Genomic DNA, 18,782 nt, shown 5'->3' with positions numbered 1-18,782 from the left:
ACAACCATGCTCTTCTCCTTGAAAATGTAATTCATGTGCCAGAATAACTTTTCATTTGGTTTGCAGTTATGTTTTCTAATTAACTAATTAATTGTTAACATCTACAGTTTTTTATGCTAATTGGATTTATAATCTTGGTATCAAGAATAATAGCAGAATTTTTTAAATATTTGAGTATATGGGAGAAGCTGTTTTAGTAGTTCAGATTTAGGCCATAGTTTGCACAGATCATGGATCGATTTAAAACAGTGGGGAGTGTTTGAAAAGAAAATTTTGTCATGTTTGTCACATAGATTAAGTGGGAGGAAATGAATTATGATTATATGAGAACTTTTTTCAGGTTTATGTAAAGGCTGGTGAGGTGAAAGTGGATTTGAAAACAAGAATTCTCACCAAATATTGGCCAAAAAAGCCCCACCTGTATCCTTCACATGTGCGATAAGTACTTGAAAGCAGGCTTACAAAAATCCAACAATTAAATAAAGGTTCAATGTATTTTATATTAATATTTTTCAGAGCTTTTCTGAAACTAAAAATGATGGTATAATCAATGATCAGTGTTTAATGAAGAAATTTTTCCTCATTTTGCTTACCAAACCTGAAGCTATTTGAATAGATTGGCAGCTGAGTAAAAGTTTCATTACTTGGTTTTGTATATTGTGTCTAACTCATTTGAGAATGAGCAGATGGCAGAAAATTACTTCCATTTGCCCTCACCTTTCCACAGGACTTGGGTGAGAGGAAGAGATGGGGAATTAGTCTGAATTCACATCTTCCATTTTTGTGCATTCGTTGCAGTAGGAGATGATTTAATGATGTATAGTAGTGAGTGCAAGTACATAATTGTTAATACGCTACTACTTGCTAATTAATTGTGAATATGGTACTCTGATTGGAGGCTATTTATAGAAGAATGAGTAAAAAGAGCAGGAGAGTCTCAGAAAAGTGAGTGAAGGGACATGTTGGGAGATGTTGAAGAGTTCTGTGAAAAGTAATCTAAACTTAGGAGATAAAAGGAGCGAGATGTTCAGAATACTCTGTAGCAGACCACAGAATTGCACATACTTCCTTCTTCTGGCCATTGCAAAACAATGCACAGAAAGAGAGGACAACTGTTAACAATTGTACACAATTTTAAGTTGAATGTATTACTTTGAAATGCATGTCTAGAGACACTATGTACTATATCCAGGGCACATTACCCTTGTCACTGCTTAATGTTTTGTAACTCAATTATTCTTATATATCTATATAATATATAGATATAATATATATTCTGTATATATGTTGGTAGATTATGATCTTAGCAAAATGGAGATGCAAGCATGTTTCAGTGCCCATGCTTAGTTCCACTGATGTTTCCTGGAGGGATCTGTGTATGGATTTTAGCAGCATACTTTTCCATCCATCTTTTAATACTTAGTTTTCACCAGGAGACTTCTTCAAAACTCTTCAATACCAAAGTGGTAAACCTGCTTGTCAGTTGTAATGTAGCCACAAATTCTATGAAGAGTAAAAAAATCATGTTCTAAAATAACTGTTTGAAAATTCTTAAGTACACTTGTGCAATTTCTTAAGTCACATTTTAAATACTGTCCCTGGTTGAGATATTACTGAGATGTAATAATTTGTTAACATTATTTTAGAATACTTTGGAGTAAATTTCAGGATAGGTATTTGTGGCCCTTAAATAGGATGATACAAGGGCAATATTTCTGAAGTGTTGTTGGTGTTTTTTGTACTTCAAGTAATTCACTCTCTTTTATTTGGTAAAGTCTTGCAGTGAGAGAATTTCTTTGTCTGGATGATCCTCCAGGTCCCTTTGACAGTCTAGAAGAGAGCAGGGTAAGTGCTATATAATATGATAAAAGCAGAATGCAAAAGACAGTAGTTGCTAGAATATTGTCATATCTGCTGAATGGTATGGAATGAAATATTTTTATCTGTTCTTTTACAACACTTTGCAAATGGATTTATTTCTAAAACTGGCATGGTCTGATTACTGGTACACACTGATAATGTTTCATTGCTGTACTTCATTGCTATCCCAAAATAGAATATCTTCCTTTTTGCCTCTTATGACCAGTTGGTGAAATTTCTTTTTAAGAAAACTACTGACTATTAGGAGAGCTTTTGTGTTTACATTCAGGATGTTACAATGTATATGCCTTGGACTTCAGGTCTTGCACTAAAATGATCTTGCTTTGAAATGGAATTAAAGGATTAATTCTGACTGCCAAAGATAGTGTTCTTGCAGATAACTTAGTAGTGTCAAGTAGTAAAACAGCATTTAAAATGCACATGAGCATGTTGAAACATTAAACAAATAGTACTGTGTGCTGCAGCTGATTTTATTAGAAGTAGATTTTGCTGGCATGCAGAGCTGTTTCAAGTCTGTCTGTAACAGGTGGTCTTAGTTTTCTTCCTTTATAGAACAGCAGTATGGTTTCGAATTGCACATACATTGTTAATGATGTAGAAATTGTGAATGTTAAGTGATGCTCTTTCAACTAAATTTGTATTTACCAGTTTGTTTTGCATGTAAATTAGGAGTGCCTTGGCTATTGTTACATTACTATATATATCTGAAGCATTTGTTACGGTTTTTGGTGTTACAACCTTATATTTGATTTCTGTACAACACTTTTTATTATATGAAATGAAAATTATTTAAAATTACAGGAATTATTTAGATAACTACTTAAGAAATTTAAGTGCTTTTTTCATAGAGATTTCGATCATAGAATCATAGAATCATAGGGGTTGGAAGGGACCTCGAAAGATCATCTAGTCCAACCCCTCCGCCAGAGCAGGGTCACCTAGAGTACATCACACAGGAAGGCGTCCAGGCGGGTTTTGAATGTCTCCAGAGAAGGAGACTCCACAACCTCTCTGGGCAGCCTGTTCCAGTGCTCTGTCACTCTCACAGTAAAAAAAATTTTTCTGATATTCACCTTAAACCTCCTATGCTCCAATTTGTATCCATTACTCCTTGTCCTATCACTGGTCATCACTGAAAAAACCTTAACTCCATCTTCTTGACACTCACCCTTTACGTATTTGTAAACATTGATGAGGTCACCCCTCAGTCTCCTTTTCTCCAAGCTAAAGAGACCCAGCTCCCTCAGCCTTTCCTCATAAGGGAGATGTTCCACTCCCTTAATCATCTTTGTGGCTCTGCGCTGGACTCTTTCAAGCAGTTCCCTGTCCTTCTTGAACTGAGGGGCCCAGAACTGGACACAATACTCCAGATGCGGCCTCACCAATGCAGAATAGAGGGGGAGGAGAACCTCTCTTGACCTACTAACCACACCCTTTCTAATACACCCCAGGATGCCATTGGTCTTCTTAGCCACAAGGGCACATTGCTGGTCATGGTCATCCTCCTGTCTACCAGGACCCCCAGGTCCCTTTCACGTACACTGCTCTCCAGCAGGTCAGCCCCCAACCTGTACTGGTGCATGACATTTTTCTTCCCCAGATGCAAAACTCTACACTTGCCCTTGTTAAACTTCATCAGGTTTTTCCCCGCCCAAGTCTCCAGCCTGTCTAGGTCTCTCTGAATGGCAGCACAGCCTTCTGGTGTGTCAGCCACTCCTCCCAGCTTGGTGTCATCAGCAAACTTGCTGAGGGTACATTCTGTACCCTCATCCAGGTCGTTGATGAAGATGTTGAACAACACCAGTCCCAGTACCGACCCCTGAGGGACTCCACTAGTCACAGGCCTCCAACTAGATTCTGCCCCATTGACTACAACTCTCTGACTTCTTCCTTTCAACCAGTTCTTGATCCACCTCACTGCCTGATCATCAAACCCATACTTGATCAACTTATCTACAAGGATGCTGTGGGAGACGGTGTCAAATGCTTTACTGAAATCAAGATAGACCACATCCACCGCTCTACCATCATCTATCCACCTAGTAATTTCCTCATAGAAGGCTATGAGGTTAGTCAAACATGACTTACCCTTGGTAAAACCATGTTGACTGCTCTTGATGACCCCCATCTCCTTGATATGCCTAGAGATAGTGCCAAGGACAAGTTGTTCCAGCACCTTTCCAGGGATGGAGGTGAGGCTGACCGGTCTATAGTTACCCGGGTCCTCCTTCTTGCCCTTCTTGTAGACTGGAGTGACATTTGCTATCCTCCAGTCCTCAGGCACCTCTCCTGTTACCCATGACTTACCAAAGATGATGGAGAGTGGACTAGCAATGACCTCCGCCAGCTCCCTCAGCACCCTTGGATGCATTTCATCCGGACCCATCGATTTATCGATGTCCAGATTACTCAACTGATCCCTAACCCAATCCTCATCTACCTGGGCAAACTCCTCCTTTATCTTGACTTCTACTGGGGCTATATGAAACTGGGGCTCACGGGGAAAGCCTGCAGGAGTAAAGACAGAGGCAAAGAAGGCGTTCAGCACCTCTGCCTTCTTTAAGTCCTCTGTCACCAGGGCACCCACCTCATTCAGCAGTGGGCCTATATTGCCTCTGGTATTAGTTTTGTTGGCTATGTATTTGAAAAAGCCCTTTCTATTGTCCTTAACCCGACTTGCAAGGTTAAGTTCCAAGGAGGCCTTAGCTTTCCTAGTTGCCTCTCTACATTCTCTGACAACATTCCTATATTCCTCCCAAGTGACCAGCCCCTCCTTCCATGATCTATAGATTTTCCTTTTCCACTTGAGTTTGCCCAGCAGTTCCTTTTTTAACCACGCTGGTCTCCTAGCTCCCTTACTAGATTTTCTACCCATTGGGACACACTGATCCTGTGCTTGCAAGAAGTGGTCCTTGAATGTTATCCAGCTATCTTGAGCCCCTTTACCTTCTGTACTCTTGTGAAGTCTCAGGGTTATTTTTCCACCATAGGAATTTAGGCAAACTATTGAAATAGCTATGCTGTTATAGTTTTGGCTGGTAACGATTTCTGTAAAGTTTTTAGGAACAGCTGTCATAAAATTCTGTTCTCCAAGGGATACCCCACCTTATTATTATTGAGGTTGGAAGGGACAGCTTGAGATCATCTAGTCCAACAGGCCTACTCAAGCAAGGTCAGCTACTGCAGGTTGCCCAGGCGCATGTCCAGTCAGGTTTTGAATATTCTATAGAGGAGACTTCATGACCTCTCTGTGCAACCTGCTCCAGTGTTTGATCACTATCACAGTAAAGAAGTGGGTTTGTGTGTTCAGATGGAAAATCCTGGTGTTTAATTTGTGCCTGTTGTCTCTTGTGCTGTCAGTGGGCACCACTGAAAAGAGTCTGGCTTCCTTTTCTTCATTCCTTCCTATCAGGTATTTATACCCATTAATAAGATCACCCTGAGCCTTCTCCAGACTGAAGACTCTCTGATCCTCTTCTCATGTGAAAGATGCTAAAGTCCCTTAATTTTCTTTGATTATGATCTCTGAATCATGTGACCTGGGGTCCTAGTGTACAAGAAGCACGAGATCAGCCAGCTCCCTCAGCACTTAGGAGTTCAACTTGTCAGGCATCAAGTATGTCTAATTTGGGAAAGTGCTCCCTCACCTGGTCCTCCTCTGCTGAGGGTAACTCTGTCTTGCCCTTCTCTATCTTTCCTTCTGGTTGCAGAGGTCAGATTCCTGAATGCTGATCTTACCAGTCAAGACAGGTAAAAATGGCATCAAGTACCTTAAACTTTTCAGTATGATTTGTCACAAGTTTCCTCACACCATTCAGCAGCAGGTCCATGGTTTCCCTAGTCATCCTTTTGTAGATTATGTACTTGTAGAATCCTCTTTTGTTTCTTTTCATATGCCTTGCCAGATTCAGCTCCAGGTTAGCCTTCACTTTCTTAACTCCGCCCCTGTAAGATCAGACAGCAGCCCTGTACTCCTGGATCACCTGCTTCCGCTGGTAGCACGTTGCTTTTTATGTCTGAGTTCAATTAGGCATTCCTTGCTCATCCGTACAGGCATTCTGCAACCTTTGCTTGATTTCGTGCTTCTTGAGATGGACCTTTATTGAGTTTATAGTGGTGATCCTTAAATATGTACTAGCTCTCCTGGGCTGCTCTTGCTCATCAAGGGGGTTTCCCATGGATTCTTTCTTCCATTAAAATTTCTGAAGAGATAGAGGTGTGCTCACCTAAAATCCATGATTGTGATCCTTCTTTTTTGCCCTCCTCCTGCCTGTTAGGATGTTGAACTGTTATGTACCCAGGAGCATCTTTTTCCTTCCCTCACTTTTTTTTTCCTAAATAGTGCCCAACTACAGGATAAGCACTATGGTTCATGTACTTATTCCTCAAGTTAATTTTTAAAGGCATCTCAAAATCACTTCTGTTTCACTGTACTGTACTGCAATACAAAGCATTGCAAAAAATGATCTTTTGTTACCGTTTTCCTGGTAATGAAAAAAACCTGTATCTTCCAGTTGGTTTACGTTTATTCTGTTATTCCAGTTCAGGAAGGTTTTGCCAAAATATAAATATTTTTAGGGAGAGATACAGGTACCTCCCCTGCTACAAATGGGAAATTAATCACAGAAATGTTGGCAAAATATTCACTAAAGCTATCTTTTTTTGTCATATCTTTAGTAGTTGTTTCCACTGGTCCTTTCCCAGCCATCAGTGTTTCATGATCCACTGAAGAAGGAAGCAAAGCTCTCCTCCAGCTGGCCTAGTTCCATTGCCCTTTCAGAACTTACAAGGAAAATGGGTCCCACCTGGGCACTGGAACCATACCAGACTCCAGGTGTCCAGCTCTTCGAGGAGCAAGATATCTCATTACAATTCCCTGATAGGCCTTTCTCAGCTTTAGTTCACCTTTCTGCTATTACAGCATCCTTCAGAATAAGCTGATGTTTTTTTATTCAGTTGTGAAGAAGGAGCGTGTTCCTTTTCTTGGTCAGCTGATTGCAAGTAGAGATGGTCCAAAATGATTTTTTTCAGTTCTCATATAGAACAATGAAAATGTTGTCAACCCACATGGGATATTTTTTATTATTCTATGACCAGGGAAATCTTCATGTGTGTAAATCTAAAGGTAGAAATAATGCAACTTAATTACATTCTTAAGGAAATAATGGCCAATTTTCAGCTAGGGTACCAGCAACCCTGAACAATTTTACCAAATACACTAGAATTCACTTAATTGGCTTGGATAAAACAGAATGCTTGCTTCAGTGGAATGGTTGTGAAAGCAATCAGTAAAAATGGTATGTGAATAATTGATTATGTGCCACATGTTCTCAGCTCTAATAGATGTGAATGAAGTGGTGGCTTAACTGATGATTGGTCTTCAGTGCCTGCCAGCTAAGAGAAATTTGCTGTATGAGTCAATAAAATAAATTCTAATGCAGTGTAAAAAAATACCAAAATGGTTATTGGATTGAAAAATACTACATTTGTTTGAATTGTATAATTACAGAAAAACATTTTAAAGAAGTTGAAAAGTCTGCTTCAATTGAAGTAGGGAATAGTATCCTCTAGATGTTTGTAGCCCATTTAAAAACTTCATTAAATAAATCATTGTCATAATGGCACATTACTGTTTGGTAGACTTGCTTTTTCCAGTAATAGAACAGCAGGCTCTGTGCCAGCCCTTCTTTTGCTTCCTGTGTTCAGTGGATGTTGCACTGTGCGTTGGCTCTTCACGTTGCTCAGGAGAGTAACGCAGAGTACTTACTGTGGTCGAATAGTTGGTGTGTTCAGCATTTCATTTAACTTCTTCAAAATGTTTTTGTATTGGTCTTCTGACTCTCATGATTGTCCTATTTATAACAGCAGTGTGGTACAGAACCGTACAACTTCATCTTTATCCTGGGAAAGGGAAGAATATCCACTTTATCCACATATTTCTAGCATTTTAGGAATAATTAGGTAATTCAAAATTAACTTCCAAGTCATGTGAAAACAAAGCTTACATGAGGGGAAAGAGATGTAGAGAGCTCAGCTGATGTTCTATATATGCAAAAAAAGTTGAAAATTAGAGGATCAAAGGAGAGAAATTCTAAAGTGTCTTGTGAGACAAAGGAATAATGCGATAAAGTATTTGCATTATAGTTCAGCATAATAAAACCATGGTTCAAAGCAAAGGAGCATTGTTTTGTAAAGGACAGAACTTTGAAAAAAGTTTATATAGCTCTCTATGGTAATCAATGCAAGGCAAAGCAGCTACAATTCTGTTACAGATTGATATTTCTAGAGCAAAAATCAATAAAGGCAGTCCACTGAAGCTAAATGGACAATGTTCTTAAACTTGTCTTTTAGGCTTTCTGTGAAACTCTGGAGGAAACAAACTACCGTCTACAAAAAGAATTGCTTGAAAAACAAAGGGAGGTTGAATCACTGAAGAAATTATTAAATGAAAAGCAACTCCATATAGATGCTATTGAAAGAAGAATTAGGTATGTACAAATCTTAGGAGCTGTTTGGGTGTTTTCTATATATAGTTACAAGCACCAGCTTTAAATGTATTCTTGGAAACAATTTTCCCCACTTAGATAACCACACACAAAGCAGTATTTTCAGTAGGCTCTTTCTCATATGCTGACTATCAAGCTTTTGTTGAATGCATATGACTGAGAAAGTGTTGTTTGATCTTTTTCCCTCTAAAGTAACTGGGATTATGTTTCCTAATCCTTTAAACCCTGTAAAGATAAGGAAAAGGCAAAGATTCTCTTCTGCTTTTGAAATGTTGGGTATGTGAAATGTCTGTCCTGCTGGAGATGAGAGCAGTAGAAAAATTGCTTTGAGGTAAAATTCCACATGTACTTAAAGCTTTGACAGAGCATAGTGATCAAGCAATCGTATGTCTGTATTTATGTCTTTAATTTTGTTCTGTTTTGCCTGAAATGATGCTGCAGATTGTCCATTAAATCTAAGGAAAAAATGGTGGAGTTTAGTAAAGAGTTTTATGGTGCGGATCTGCTAAATTTTGTAGCAGAACCAGAGGAGTTGATGTTGGGCTGTTCAGTGTCCTACTAGACCTTTTGAGTCAGTCATTTTGGGGTTTCCTTAACAGAGGAGTAAATTCCTGTGGTCCCTTTAGATGTTATTTACTGATTGTGTTGTCAAGTCTAGAATATCCAGGCTGACCAACAAGTCACATCTTTGGATATAAGGCTTAAGTCATATAAAATAGCTACATTAGGAAAATAATTTAAATTGATCTGACTACCATATTCAGTTTGTCACTTAACTTCTGAAGGCAAGAAAGTGCATTTGAAATAATGCTTTCCCTGTTTGATGAGAAAATTCTGACTACTGCTGGCTTAAACAGTGAAGTAGCCAATAAAAATTAAATAACTCAAATTTGGCTAAATGTTGTCTTAATTGAAAATAACTCCTGTAGGTTTTAGTTGTAAAAGTTACCAAGTAAACCCATGCTCTTGTTTAAGAAAGTCAGCTTGTCTTGGGGTAAATGAATCTGAAGGAAATGGGTCTCTTTCACCTTGTTGAAGTGGAATTTTGATCTGATGGCCCAACAAGGAATAAATATCTTTTGCCTTTACACTCTACAGTCAGAAACAAACAGCTGAATGTTTGCTGTATGGATTGGTGGTACTCTGTTCTTATTTGTTGTAGGGATTTATCTTTAGGAAAAATGACTCGACAAATGTCAGGAGAAGAAAGTGAGTGCAGTGGTGAGGTGGAGTCTTCTGCAGTAGAAGCAGACCAGGGTACCCTGGCTGAGGACAGCTGGTAAATACTATTATTTTACTTCTAATACATTTTAGGTTTTCATAAAGTATGTTTTTAAATGTTGGGCCTTGCATAAATTCTGAACAGCTGAGGAAACTGGCATTTTATTGCACCTCTCTGTAGCTATCCCATGTTTCATGAAGACCCTCAGGATAGTTAATTTTAGATCTGGAATAAGGTAGAAGTTGAACAAGCTTTGTAAAAGTTTTGTGGATTGAGGGCATAAAATGACTATGGAGAATCATGTTAGTTTCCATTTGACAAAGCCTATTGATCTGTTGTTGCAGCTCAGATAAGGAGAACCACGAGGCATGCTGGAGTGGCTCTTTGGCTGAGAAGTCTGTACCAGAAATTGAAGTTGCTGAAGTAGCATATAGCACTGATGAAGAGTAGATCAGCAGCAGCTGCTGTTACCTGGGACAGGTTTGTGGTTGGGACATCCTCTGTGGGCGAGGGCATGGAGCAGCTGTGAAGAGTTTACAGCAAAGAGCAAGAATGCACATATTGAATGTTTACATACATCCTTACAAATTATTAACATAAGAAATATACCCAGTGCTGCTTTGATATAAGTTTTTATCTAGCCTTTATATATTTAATATATTAAAGTCTAAGAAAGGGCTAAAGTCAGCTGAAGTTTTGATAGTGTATATAAACGATTTGGCTGACTGTCCTGGCGGAGTGACAAAAACTTCACACCAATCAGCAAACACACCTAACTAGCATGTCATACGTTGCCACTGATGTGACAGGTTCGATGTGTTCATCTGTTTGGTATTTGTGTTTTCATATTCTTATAGCCATAAGTTAATGCTCGTTGAAGTAAAAACGGACTCATCTTTCGTTTAATAAGATTGTAGAATGTGTTGGTTTTAAATTGTTAAGTTGAAGAATATTTCTCTGGAAATTTTAACGCAATGCAATACAGTGGGAAAACTTACAGTACCAAGAGAAAAGTACTTAAAAATGGGATAATAGTTGGACTTTTTTTTTTTTTTAAATGGTCATTTTTGCTGAAGGAACTAATATGAGACCCCCAAAACACTGTGTATTTTCATCCCAAAATAGCATGCCTGTAACACTTTTTGTTTGGTAATGCTGCTTTTAAAATCTGGGATACCTTTGCTATATACCCATGTAACGATAAAATTGGTGAGTTTGCCTTTTACTTGGAACACTACCTCTTACCAACTTGCTAATACATTCATGTTTGCTTAAAAATATTCCAGATTATATGGAAATGGTGGAAAGACTTGTAAAGAAGCCATATTTTTTTCCTGCACAGTTCATAACTAGATTGAATCTAGTTGCAGTGTATTTTTGTTTCAATATATTGTACACATGGGGATTTCACACCCATGTTATATAGCTTATTTTTCAAAATGTATTAAGACAGGAGATGCACTTTATGATTAAGACTCCATTGTGCCAAGTTCAGTTGGCTAATTGGTTGAGAAAGGGTAGTTGCAGGGAGAGGTTTATGTAGTGCCTTTTTGTATTTTACTTGTTTATTACTGCAGAATTTTGTTACAGTGCTCTGGGTCAGCTCTGTGGAATCTTTAATACAGCTTGTTTCTGTTCTTCACTTATTTACTGAAAGTGCCTTGTTTTATTCTGCTTTTCCAATAGGAAGAATGCTGTTTTGTTAAAATCTTTTTTTCTCCCTATACCACCCACATTGTTGTTTAATGTTGTCAATATGCAGTGTCTCTGTGCTGGAGTTTTCAAAGGGAGCTTTGTACTTCAGGCTGTGCATACAATGACCTTTATGCAGAACTATATAAACCTTCCTGGTGAAATAAAACTCTGGACAAAACACCTGTCTTCTCTTCTCCATTGTAGGAAAAAAAAAAAACAACAAACAAATGTTCAATGCCTTGTCTAGTAGAAGGATAAAAATACTGTTAGGAAGAGACATTTCTTACCTCAGTGATTTCCTGCAGTTACTCAACTTACAGTCTGAGTTCTTTTTGTCTTTGTACCAAAAGCTGTCTGCATGAGAACAAATGAAAATGCTGTAACAAGACACCAGAAAACTTACTGTACTTCTGTTGAAGATGAAAATATAAAAAGAACTGATTTTTTTTATATATTCTACATGAATCCTCATAGATGTTGAGTGAACTCAATAAAGTTTTGACACCTTATTAAAAACCCATGTAATCTTTTATTAGATGTTACTTTCATACTTGAAAAGAAGGTTGAACTTGTATATATTTAAATAGTGTTAGGTTTATGACTGTAAGTCTTTTTAAAACCTTGAAAAGATGCTTGGATACCTATATGCTAGGAATTTCTGAGGTACATCAGGTAAATCTGCAAATCTAGTCACTAAAGAAAGCATTAAGCTAGTTTACTGTTAAGTCATGAGAGGGAAAAGAACTGGAAATTGCTGTGTTCTGTCTTTAAAGTTTTTAAGATATTTTGCTGACCCAAAATATTTAGTATCACATGAATAGACATATTCATTTGATTAAAAATCAAGGTCCCCTAAAGTGAGCTGTAGCAAATGAATAGTTTGGCAGCCATGTGCTATCACTTGGCCTATATTATTGATTAATGAATTGTTACCTGCACTAAGGGGCAGGCAGAATTTGGGGATGTATGACCTATGGTGGCCTTGAACATCCTGAGGAAGGTGGTTTCTAAGTCTGTCCCATACTGATTTTTTTCTAGTGAGCTTGCTTCCATTCTGGCACTATTTTCCACCCATTTCCTGCTCGTTTCACTCACTGCTACAATTTTAGTATATAAGAAGCTGACTTCCAAATTCTCATGAATTATGTAATTGACAGTGGAATTCTGTGCTCTTCATAATTATCAGAGGAGTATTCAAGCTGAAACTGTAGCAAAGTAGCCTAATTACAAGAATTGCAACAAGTAATGCTTTGTTCCTTTCTGTTTCGGTTAAATCATTCCAAAGTTAATAATTATCTTAATATTTCAGGCACTTATTTACAGTGTGAATTTTTTTCCCTTGGTTTTGGACTTCAGTATATTATACCAACTTAATCTTACTGGGGTTATGCTTTTATATATATATATGTGTATATATATATATATATTGCATCTTAAACTTAATAGTCCTGCAGGATTTTTAACTTCCAAAGCACTTGCAGTCTGCCCACACCACTTCTCTGCTTTTGATTTGTAGACTCCTAAATCCATTAAAATGCTGACTAGTCTTGAATCAAGAATGGGTCCCTGTAAAACTCCCACTTCATACCTTTCCCCCTGCCACAAACATTAAATACTGTGACTATAATAGTCCTATTGAACCAGCTCAAGGAAGGGAGCAAATCGATTTAATTCATGAAACTGCACCTGACAGTTACAGGAGCAGCCTATAGAGTGTGTTTTTCAGTAGGCTGCTGTCCTCACCTCTTTGTGTTAAGCATCTCTCTTGCTCTGGGGGGGCACAGTTGCAGAGAAAAGGGACATGGAAAGCTCCTGTTCTAGGTGGTATGTCTGTCCCAAATTAGTTTTAAACTGTGTACCTCATTAGACTATTAAGTAGTTTGATTTTTCTCTCTGCTGTTTCTACTCCTTCACTGAAATGTAGCTGTGAAGCAGTTGCAATTACCCTGGGAGAAATTTGCAACTTCCTGTAGTAAGTTTTATGTGGTTTTGTTTGTGGAGGTTTTTTTCCCGTGGTACAGCAGGCTCTAGTACACACCTGGGGGCAGGTGGGGATTCTGAAGAGTTCTGCTCACAAGTTGCTGCTGCTGCAGTCAGGTTTTCTTAGGAAATGTCAGAATACAAATAATAGTCCAAGGTCATGAATCACCAAGGAAGGAAAGAATCCTATGAGAAACACTCCCTTTATAGAATACTAGGTCTAGGGGTTTTTCTTCCCATCATTCCTTTCTATATTTCAATGAAATCTTTGTCGCAGAGATCAGTACAGTCAGATTTCTAGATGGGTCCAAGATTCAAAACTGGATATTTACTTAATAATGAACTTGTCCCCACGTTGTATCAGAGAGGTAAGTATTGCATTTCCCTCTGCTTTGCAAATAGGAAAAACAAGGAAGAAAGCAATTATGTGATTCACCTTAATTGCACAGTAAGTCAGTTGGTGTAGTCCTAGTGTTACTGCTGATCCCATAGACTTGTCAGCAGGTTAAAATTAGATGATTTGCTAACCTGGTGAGACTCCTGTCTGTATAATAAAGGAACTGTGTCTTGGTTTTCAAGTAGGTCTAAATATCCTTGCTCATGAATTACTAGCTTCTTCTAGGTTTTATAATATCCTTTTCTTCTACAAATCCAAACTGAAAATGCTGGGACATTTGCATTAATGTGGTGGAGAAACAAGCCTCTGCTTCCACCCCAGCCCCCGTGGACTAATGCTTTTCATCTAGAAGAAACCACTGCTGCCACAGCAGTTTTATGAAAATGTTGAGGATGACAGTGAAATGTTGCTTGTGAGTTTGTTCTACAGTTAATGTGGGTTTGTCAAACATTGCTCATCTGGTAAGCGTGCAGCCTTCTCCCATTAGGCACTGACTTTTCAAGATCTCATTACCACTTTGCATGTTAAAAAAAAAAAAAAAAAGAGAGAAACACAGTTTAGGAAGCAGTGGTGACATGTGGCAAACCTCCTACGGGATCTCTCCTCCCAAATTTTCTGTGGCTCTTTACTACATGTTCTCGGGATTTCTGTTTATAGTGTCACGGGGTGGAGAATTTGTAATGTGAAGGGGTCTCCCTTCCTCCTCACTTTGTAGTATAAATATCCCTGTTACAGGGATGAGCATAGGCATTGGGCAGGACATCTACCCTATAGCAGCAGTTTCTTTGTACATGTAGAGAAAGTCTTGCGCTGAGTTTATTTTTTGTGTTTTGATGCGCAGTGTTAATTTAAAAATCTTGCAGCAGTGCTTGTAGGATAGTGTAAATCTAACAAAACCATAATGGTGTTCCTTTTAGATTTGGGTTGGGCAAGAGGATAATAATGTGCGTGGGAAGAGGCAAATGAGAAAACTCATTTTATCTAGTCTTTTGAAAAACAGTAGCATCAGCCCTTCGGTAAGATGCTGATGTGCCTATAGGGGTGTTACTTCTGCTTACAAGACCTTCTTGTGGAGATCACTGCTTTTTCAACTCGCACCAGTCATATCTGACTCAGTCAGTCCTACTTGAATAGACAACAGTAAGTCAAGAGAATTGCAAAAATTAATGTGGAAAGTGATATGTTATGAAGGAGGATTAAACAATGAAAAATTAAGCTCATCCTTAGTGTGAGTTAACCTGAGAAACAGAATATGTGCAAATAATTGCTTTTATCAATCTTTGCTGTTGGGATGCTATAGTCAACTACTGGCACCCTCTGTGAGAAATGTGTTTTAGTTCTGAATCTGGAAAACCACAGAAAGACCAACGTCTTTCACTTCTTAAATGATGTGAGTTACACAAGACTCGTGATCATCCGAAGGTCAGAGCACAAGATCTGTGTACAAAGGGTCTGCTCAGTTCTGCTCTGGTGAAGCAGCTGTTTGCTCAGATTTCAGTTTATTCAGACACAATATGTGCTCTACACAGAGTCTTAGGCTACATAAATTAATGTCTCAACTACTTACCATTTTCCCCCATCATTTTTTTCACCTATTGTCTTCTTTGTGAAATAATCCCCTTTGTGTTCAACCACAAGTGTCTGACATACCATACAGATCTGTTGTCATGTTGATTCTATTACAAATCTTTTCCAGAATATCTTGGTCCATGAAGGAGGATTTTTTCCAAGCTCAGAAGACTAAATTGCTTAGACACGATTTGCTGACAGACCTTGCAAAGCATCAGGAGCTGAGGGGTTTAACCTGAAAAGTATTAGGTGGTCTCTGCTACCCATGTTTAGCTATTGACTTCTGAAACTGCATTACAGCTATAGGAAGGTCACTAGTAACATAATACATTTTACTTGTGCATCCATGCAGAGTTTCCACTGTACTGGGGTGTTTTTTAGCAGAAATTACTTGAACCCAAGGTAACTTGTTTGTTTTTATCTGCTTTTGCAAGCAAATTTGATATTCGCCACTGCCAGCGTTTCTAGCTTAGCCAAGACACTCTGTAACAACCTCTCGTAGCAGAAGGTCTGAAGGGCTTTTTCTCTCAAGCTGTTGCTTGTGCAGAGTAAAAAGTACATTTGCAGAGCATGGTGAAAGAATCAGGCATGATCTATTCCACTTAACTCTTCTTGATATTCTCTGATTATGGTTTCCTCTTTCCAGTCTATTCCTTCAGGGGAAACATTTTGTAGTGCCTTACTTCAGGCCTCTGAAGGAGGCTGTATGAGCTTCAGTATGTCAATACTTCAAGCATGGTAAAGCTTTTTTGGGATTGTTAAGTAAATGACCCTAGTTACAGACAGACATAGCACCAGAACAACTAATGGGGCTGCAGAGATTGCTCCTTAGTGGACAGAGGGCCCAGACCCAATTCAGCTCTGCTGTGTAGGCAGTCCTGAAAATGGGGCCCATCTGCTCAATGTCTCCGTTCAGACTGAATTTCCTTTGAAAGACCCCTCCTCAGTAAAATTACCTTTACAGATCTACATTCTCAATAAATCAAAGTGATTAATTCTACACTTGAACATCCTCAACAGCCTCAAAACCAACAGTTGCGATACTTCCTATAGGCATGTGCCATGCTCCCACCTAACCCAACGTAGCAGACATTGCCACAGAAGTACAAACATGCTCTGATCCCTAGCAAGGACTCAGAGAGACAGACTTTTGACTGAGAAATCCTGCACTTCAGAATCCTCAAGGTATTGCAATGACATCCAGCTTGCAGCTGGTCACTGCAAAACACAACTTGCTGAACCAGTAGTAAAGAGGTTAAGTCCCTGTGCTGGGCTGAACTTCTCTTTGAAAATGGGTACTGATTTAATCTTTGTCTTAGCTTCAGTTTTTAAGTGTGTTAGGAGGGGGCTGGCAAACTTCTGCATGAAGATCTGCTGCCCTGCATGTTTGCAAATCCAGAGTAGGGAATCAAGCTGGCTCCCAAGGTGGCCATGGACAGGCAGAGGTAAGAGACAGAAACCAGAAAAGCATCTGAGAAGGTGGATTAGTATTTAAAGAAGCACTTAAGCTTTGTGAAAAAGTGGGGATGAGTGGGGGGAGAGAGGAAGCTGTGAGGGTTCCCCTTCTGCTTTTTGAGCAGCACTTCCAAGCAGGCCCTTTGCCCTCCAGCATGAGCAATAAGAAACAGTGAAATCAGATGCTGTGTGAAAATCGCAGCCTTCTGAGCCTGTTAGGAGTTCCCTTGCTGTACTCTGAATCTAGAGCTCCTCCTGGAGGTTTGCAGAGTCCAAGCCACTGCCACTGATGGAACTCATCACTGCTGCTCAGCACCAACAGCAATGCACTTGAACAACCCTGTTCACACGGAGGGTATGTACAATGGGTAGGTATAGCACCCCTATATATGCCTATACAGGGGCAGCCCTGGCTGACTTCAGGTTGTTCAGCAGCTGCACCAAAGTCTCTTTGGCAGGTTGAATCCAATCACAAAAGTATATATAATACATCTGAATAAATTTACATACTAAATACTTACATTCTTTCTAAAAAGCATATTTACTTTTTTGTGGAGAGGGTGATACACTCGGGTTGGAGAGGGGGGTCCATGCAATCCTATTTGAATCCACAGAACACTCCTTTCCCACTAAGGCAGTACATCTTTGAAACCTGCTGTCAAACTAATGAGAGTCATCAGGACTCGGTAGCTACATGAGGTAAGACCACTAGCTCAGACCAGCTAGGTTGCCACCTATTTTATTAAATTTAGCTCACTTACAAACCACAGATCCTCAGTTTAGACACACACTGCCATTCAAGTCATCCAGGAGAATCAAATGCCTGCTCTTTGAGAAAACTGAGTGGGTACCTACCCAGCTCTGCAGCCTTAAAAATGGCCTGAGTCACAGCAGCTGGCAAGAGAGCACAGGGGCGCAAGGGTCTTGGAGAGTGGATGTCCCAGTTGCCTCAGAGGGCACCTGCCCAAAGCTCATCTTGGTGAAGAGGAAGACAACAAAGAACCGTATTAAACGGCAACTGGGGAATTACCAGGAAACTTTTAGTTGGGGGGCGGGGGGGAATAGAAGTCAGCTAAGCAGACATAGAAGCAGAAAATGAAAGCACAAGGATGTGTAGTGTGTAAAAGCAGGGGAGCAGAAAATGGGGCCACCATGACCCTGTCAGACACAGCCATCCAAGTTACACAAGGATATTTAGAAACGTCTATGCACATAGTAACATTGCATCAGCATGTTGTCTAGCTTTATCTGATGCACTGCAGATATTGATCCCAAGTGTATCAGTGATGACCAGTTCAGGATGTGTTGATAGCAAAACAATAAAGCACTTAAACTGTGATCAAAAATCACATGAGAGGGACAGGTTTTCCCTACAATATACATTTGACTGAGCAGAACTACAGTGGTGGATCTTGCAATGGTCTCTGCAACTGGGACACACATGAGAAAGTATGACAGCTAGATAAGATTAGACTTAGGATATTTGCCATTTCCTAAGATGTTCAAGCTAGTCCCTGCTATTAAGTAATTTTTGAGACAAAAGCTTCCTCCTTATGTTTCTTCAAAAATGACATGATTAAAATAATGTAAGCTCTGCATCATGGAAAACTTCTCATTGGAAATATTCCCCTGCTCTTCCACCCCCCACAACTGTACACACAGCAGGCATGTGTGTATATGGAACAGTTCCTTGCCATTTTGTGATGAAGCCTTTGGACTTTACAAAGCAGCAAAGATGAGCTGCCTGAGCAAGCAAACCCTTTCCACACTAGATTATCAATGAAGGTCTTTAATCACCAACCCTTTTACATAGGTGTAAATATGTGTACGTGTGTGCATAAAATGTGAGATACTATAAACACACTTTAAGGAGAGTTTAATACAATGCATGAAAAAAATGTCACTATTTTATTTGTTTTAATTCCTCTTTACCTATAGTAAGTTTTCTTTTTCATGTCAAAAAGACCTGACCATTCTTCCTATTAACTAAGTCCTAGAAAGTGAAATACACACATTTCTAAGCAATTAAGAGATCTTTGAGAGCCTTGGAGAATGGTAATTTGGACCCATCAAAATA

At 39.1% G+C, this 18,782-nt stretch overlaps 1 protein-coding gene across 5 annotated transcripts in view; it reads left to right on the top strand.

Annotated features, from left to right (window-relative positions):
- Window positions 1–11,482, top strand: part of SNX16 (sorting nexin 16) — a 29,837-nt gene extending 18,355 nt beyond the window's left edge. For 4 of the 5 annotated variants that reach the window (XM_051609908.1, XM_051609912.1, XM_051609909.1 and 1 more), the window contains exons 5-8: window positions 1,776–1,845; window positions 8,233–8,369; window positions 9,550–9,666; window positions 9,954–11,482. In XM_051609908.1, coding sequence (XP_051465868.1) covers window positions 1,776–1,845; window positions 8,233–8,369; window positions 9,550–9,666; window positions 9,954–10,059 — 430 coding nt within the window. In that variant the 3' untranslated portion in view covers window positions 10,060–11,482. The remainder of the gene's footprint in view (window positions 1–1,775; window positions 1,846–8,232; window positions 8,370–9,549; window positions 9,667–9,953) is intronic. The other variant, XM_051609911.1, reaches the window with a different exon arrangement.
- The last annotated feature ends 7,300 nt before the right edge of the window (window positions 11,483–18,782 follow it).

Source organism: Apus apus, chromosome 2 (assembly GCF_020740795.1).
Source record: "Apus apus isolate bApuApu2 chromosome 2, bApuApu2.pri.cur, whole genome shotgun sequence".
Lineage (NCBI taxonomy): Eukaryota > Metazoa > Chordata > Aves > Apodiformes > Apodidae > Apus > Apus apus.
Note: the sequence above shows the minus strand (reverse complement) of the source record. Positions and strands in the feature narration are given on the sequence as shown.